This window comes from Austrofundulus limnaeus, unplaced genomic scaffold (genome assembly GCF_001266775.1).
Source record: "Austrofundulus limnaeus strain Quisiro unplaced genomic scaffold, Austrofundulus_limnaeus-1.0 Scaffold328, whole genome shotgun sequence".
In the NCBI taxonomy this organism is placed as follows: Eukaryota; Metazoa; Chordata; class Actinopteri; order Cyprinodontiformes; family Rivulidae; genus Austrofundulus; species Austrofundulus limnaeus.
Window position 1 is genome coordinate 177936 of NW_013952730.1, and position 5183 is coordinate 183118.

General features: G+C 40.7%; 1 protein-coding gene across 1 annotated transcript in view; it reads left to right on the forward strand.

Moving 5' to 3' along the window:
• Positions 1 to 15: 15 nt before the first annotated feature.
• Positions 16 to 5183, forward strand: part of p2rx4b (purinergic receptor P2X, ligand-gated ion channel, 4b) — a 7928-nt gene continuing 2760 nt past the window's right edge. The window contains exons 1-6 of the mRNA XM_014022387.1: positions 16 to 397; positions 499 to 646; positions 724 to 795; positions 2211 to 2283; positions 2360 to 2456; positions 5059 to 5139. Of these exons, the coding sequence (XP_013877841.1) occupies positions 255 to 397; positions 499 to 646; positions 724 to 795; positions 2211 to 2283; positions 2360 to 2456; positions 5059 to 5139 (614 nt within the window). The 5' untranslated portion in view covers positions 16 to 254. The remainder of the gene's footprint in view (positions 398 to 498; positions 647 to 723; positions 796 to 2210; positions 2284 to 2359; positions 2457 to 5058; positions 5140 to 5183) is intronic.

A 5183-nucleotide genomic window follows, 5' to 3' on the forward strand; every position in this document is an offset into this window, starting at 1 on the left:
ACAGACAGACAGACAGACAGACAGACAGACAGACAGACAGACAGACAGACAGACAGACAGACAGATGTGACTGAAAACATTACCTCCTCCCCTTGGTGGAGGTAGTTACTTGATAATTTAGCACCACAGATAAGCATTATGTATCTTCAGGGAGTATGATTTGAATATAGTGATTTGAATATAATAATTTGAATAAGTGCAGCTATTGTGCATTCGTCAGAACCACTCAGTTCTTCATTGTTCACTTGGCAGAGATGAGTAAATCTACAAACGGCTGCCAGAGCTGCCTGCATTATGTTTTTGACTATGAAACAACAAAAACACTGGTCGTCCCCAGCCTGAGGGTAGGACTGGTCTTCAGGTTGGCCCAGCTCGTGGTGCTGCTGTATGTGGTGGGGTGAGTTCTGAGTTTTACAAAATGATCCAAGTCTTAGATTGTTTATTTGGTATGTTGTTTTAAAGCGGTTCAACAGTGTCCCTGCTGTTAACCTGCTGCAGGTATGTGTGTGTGGTGCAGAAGGCCTACCAGGAAACTGACTCGGTCATCAGCACCGTCACCACTAAGGTCAAAGGTTTCGTCTTCACCAACACATCCAACATGGAGCCTCGGTTTTGGGATGTTGTGGATTCTGTCATCCCCCCTCAGGTATCTGTGTTGAAGTGCTCCTTGAGTTTATCTGCAAAATGACAGGTTGATTTTATGTTTGCTCTTCTGTCTAACAGGGGGATCATTCTTTCTTTGTGCTGACAAACTTGGTGGAAACCCCTGATCAAACCCAGTCACGCTGTCCTGAGGTGAGTGTGTGGGTTTTTACCTAAATAAACACAAAAAGGTGCTCCGTGTGCCGACCCGTCTGTGTGTGTGGTATAGTGTGTGTGTGTGTGTGTGTGTGTGTGTGTGTGTGTGTGTGTGTGTACTGGTTTTTGTTATCTTTTTCGAGTCTGTTCTGGTATAAAAACCTTGTCAGTACCAGTAGTTCTTTTGTTGACCAAAAACCTGGTCCTAATGTGGTGAAACACCATTTTAGGGTTAGGGGTTAGGTTTGAGGGTCAGGGTCAGGAAATGATTAGAAACCAATACAGGGTCCTAATAAGGATAGAAATAAAAACCTGTGTGTGTGCAGGTGGGTATTATCTACTATGTGGGGATGATTTTTGGCATAGACCCCTACTTGTGAGGACCAACTTGTATTTATGGGGACCTACGTCTAGTTCCCATGGGGGGGGGGGGGGTGTTGATGGGGTCAGGGTTAGGTTCAGGATAAAGGGTCAGGGTTAGGCTGTAGAAATGAATKGAAGTCAATGCAATGTCCCCATAAAGATAGCTGTACTCAGAGTTGTAAAGTAACTAAGTACTTTGTTACTGTACTTAAGTAGAATTTTTGGGTATCTGTACATTACTTGAGTAATTATTCTTCAGCCTAACTTTTACTTCTACTTCTTACATTTTCACACAGTTATCTGTACTTTCTACTTGTTATATTTTTAAACAAGGTAAGAAGTAGGAAGTCGTTACTCGTATTTCATTTGTTGCTAAAAAATATAATCCTGATAAATTGTGCCTCCTGGATAGAGTGAATTTAATTGTAGTTGGATGAAAAGTATAAATATATACCATTCTGACACCAAATTGTACACAATCCATCACAGCTGCACGCCTTTAGAAAAAAAACATTTTTTTGGAATGTTCACCTCCCAATAAATGTCATTTTGGAAAATCTGACAGCTCACTTTTACTTAGTACTTTCACTTTTAATACTTAAGTAAATTTTATGTCAGAAATTTACTTGAGATACTTACGTACAAAAAAAATCTGATACTTTATGACTTTTACTCAAGTAATACTCTTAGAGGAAACTTTAACTTGTACCAAAGTAATTTCAGGATAAGATACTTGTACTTTTACTCAAGTTTCACTTTGAGGTACTTTACACAACACTAGCTGTACGAAACTGTGTGTGTCTCTTGCTGTCAGTTAGCAAACAGGTTTTATTAAAAGCCTAAAAAAATCAGTGGAAGTTTTTTGAATTACTTAATCATAATAAAATCTTTTTAAAAATTCAAAATAAAATATTTCCTCAGGCTTCAGGAACTCTTATTATTTCAGTCATTCTTTCATAAATGATTCATCATTCCTCATGTTATTAAAGACACTGCACAGCAGTAACACACTGAGTGAACACACACTGTACTGCTGATCCCTCCTGCAGTTTCCAACCCCTTCAACTATCTGTGTGGAYGACTGTGACTGCATTGTGGGACACAATGATCCTCGAGGCAACGGTAGGGCCAGATGTCTGTTAACATACCAGCTGTGTGACATGGCCCAGCTAACCACAATAACACATTTCCCCCTCAGGTGTACAGACCGGACTGTGTGAGAATTATTCAACCACCGTAAAGACGTGTGAAGTGCACTCATGGTGCCCTCTGGAAATAGACACCAAGCTGCCTGAGTAAGATGTGTTCAGAAGGGACACTATTACAACTGCTGATATGAAAACATGGGGACGTTTGTGTAAAATGGAAATAAGAACTGAACGCAATGATTTGCAAATCAGTTTGGTATCAAGATGTTTCTACTRTAAAGTCGTGTTGAAATGGATGCAGAATGAAGTTCAGCTGAAACATGGAGAGCTTTTCCTGAAAAAAAGAAGTGTCCTGAACAAGCTGCTCTAAAACATGTTTTTACCTCTCTGTATTAATTGTGCCTTTCTAGATGTGTAGGCAGCCTATGCCATAGGCACTAATGTAACCCCATACCATCAGAGAATTTTGCTCTGATAACAAACTGTATGGTTCCTCTGCTTTTAAGCAGGGAGACTGTGGGAGAGTTTTACATTTTGATTTGTCAGACCACAGAACAGTTTTCCACTTTGTCTCACTTCATTTTAAAAAGCTTTTGGCCCAGAGGAGACAGCAGCATTAAACGGATGGTGTTTACATTTGGCTTCTTCTTTGAATGATAGAGCTTTAACCAGCATCTGTATGAAATGTGTTTACAGACGATGATTTGTGGAAGTGTTCCTGATGATGTCCAGAACAGAATCAGATCTGTTTTTTACTGCAGCCTGAGGACCCAAAGATCCAATATTAGCTTTCAGCCTTTTAGTTTTTTGTGCACAGAAGGTTCTCCAGATTCTTGAAATCTTTTGGTGATATTATGAAGAGTAGATGATAGAATTTTAATTATTGTGACTTTGTTCTTTAAGTTGTTTTCGGTGCAGTTTTTTGCAGACTGGTGAAACTTCATTTATTTTTACTTGAGAGATTCCTCTACACACCCGCCCAGTTTCTCTGCCCACTTTTTCCTTTCTGAGTCACGGGGAGCTGGTGCCTACGTTCAGCTGTCACTGTGTGACGTGCACCTTGAGAAGGTCACAAGTCCATCACAGGGACATATAGAGACAGATGAGATAAACACACCTAGGGACAATGTAATCACCAATTAATCTAGCATGAATGTTTATGGTCTGTGAGAGGAAAGTGGAGTACCTGGAGAACATGCAAACTGAGGTTCTAATCATAGTTCCACCCTCTGAGAACTTCTGCATCAAACATGTTCTTCTTATACCCCGTCCACTCACAGACCTGTGCTCACTGATCTCATTARTTGCAGAGGACTCCTCCAGTTTCTTATTAATAACCTGACTTTTGTGACCAAACTTATTTGCAGTGTTGGGCAGCACTAATCTAAAAATTAGTTCCACTAGCCCTAAAACACTAACTCAAAAATTTAGTTCCCCTAATTCTAAAGTACTAATGCACTGAAAAATTTAGCAAAAGCTCATTCTAAAGCACTAAAATAACCCAGTCAACCCATGAACATTCTTCAACAGACAACATTGAATCACATGTTGCTCTCTTAAGACTTGTCATTGACATTCCACAGCTGCATTTGAGTTCATTTATTGTCACCTGGTGGATAAGTGACACTCATTGTCAGGGTTTAGAACTGCGAGCTGGACCCAAAACAAAGGCARGCGAGACTAAAAATGAATAATCTTTTATTAAAGAAAAAGAACTGGTGTGGCAGCAAAACCAAAACTAGAATACAAATGAAATAAGGCGAGGCGAACGTGACGCATGAGACATGAACTAAACCAAAACAAGCAATGAATGGATGTAGGAGTGGAGGAGTGAAGCTGGTTAAATASAAACAGSGCTGAGTGGARGTAGGAAGCAGCTGGGTGAYWACAATTGAGGACAGGTGTGAAAGAACTGACTAGAAAGAACCAGAAAAGACTGAGGGACAAGAGGGCATGGAAAATAGAACATGGACACCAGAGGGAGGCATAGCACAAGACAACAGAAAGCACACACAAAACACCAATCCTAACACTCATTTGAACAAAATGTGTGACAGTTTTCACCATCAGCTGTTAACATTAACATTGATCAATAACATTTAGACCTCAGTTAGTTCTTCTAAATTTAGCCTATAAATTTAGCAAGTTCTAATCCACTAATAAATTTTAAAATGAGCAAAAGCCCTAAAGCACTAAAGAGGAAATTATTCCAGTGCTTTAGGGGAACTGTGCCCACCACTGCTTGTTTGAGTTGTGTTGCTGCCATAAGACATARAGTAGAGCCGCTGCTCCTCCACATCGAGAGGAGCCAGTTGAGGTGGTTCATCTGGTTAGGATGCCTCCTGGAAACCTCCTTGGTGATGTGTTCCGGGTATGTCCCACTGGGAGGAGACCCAGTGGAAGACCCAGGACACGCTGGAGGGACTATGTCTCTCAGCTGGCCTGGGAACACCTTGGGATTCCCCTGGATGAGCTGACCCAAGTGGCTGGAGAGAAGGAAATCTGGGTCTCTCTGCTCAGGCTGCTGCCCCCGAGACCTGACCCCAGATAAGAGGAAGAAGATGGATGGATGGATGGATGGATGGATGGATGGACTGTTTCATTGTGAATAAAAAATGGGTTTATTATTTTTGCAAATCGTTGTATTCTGTTTTCACTTACATTTTACACAATATCCCAGTGTTTTCAGATTCAGGGGGGTTTGCTTCATGTTTTCTTTGAGGCTTATGGTTTTTTGTTTGACCTGCAGACGTGCACTCCTGGCTGCAGCAGAAAACTTTACGGTGTTAATAAAAAACAGCATCACATACCGAAAGTTCAACTTTCACAGGTCAGTAGCCTCTGAATGTAAAAGAAACATTACGTTGCAAAGCA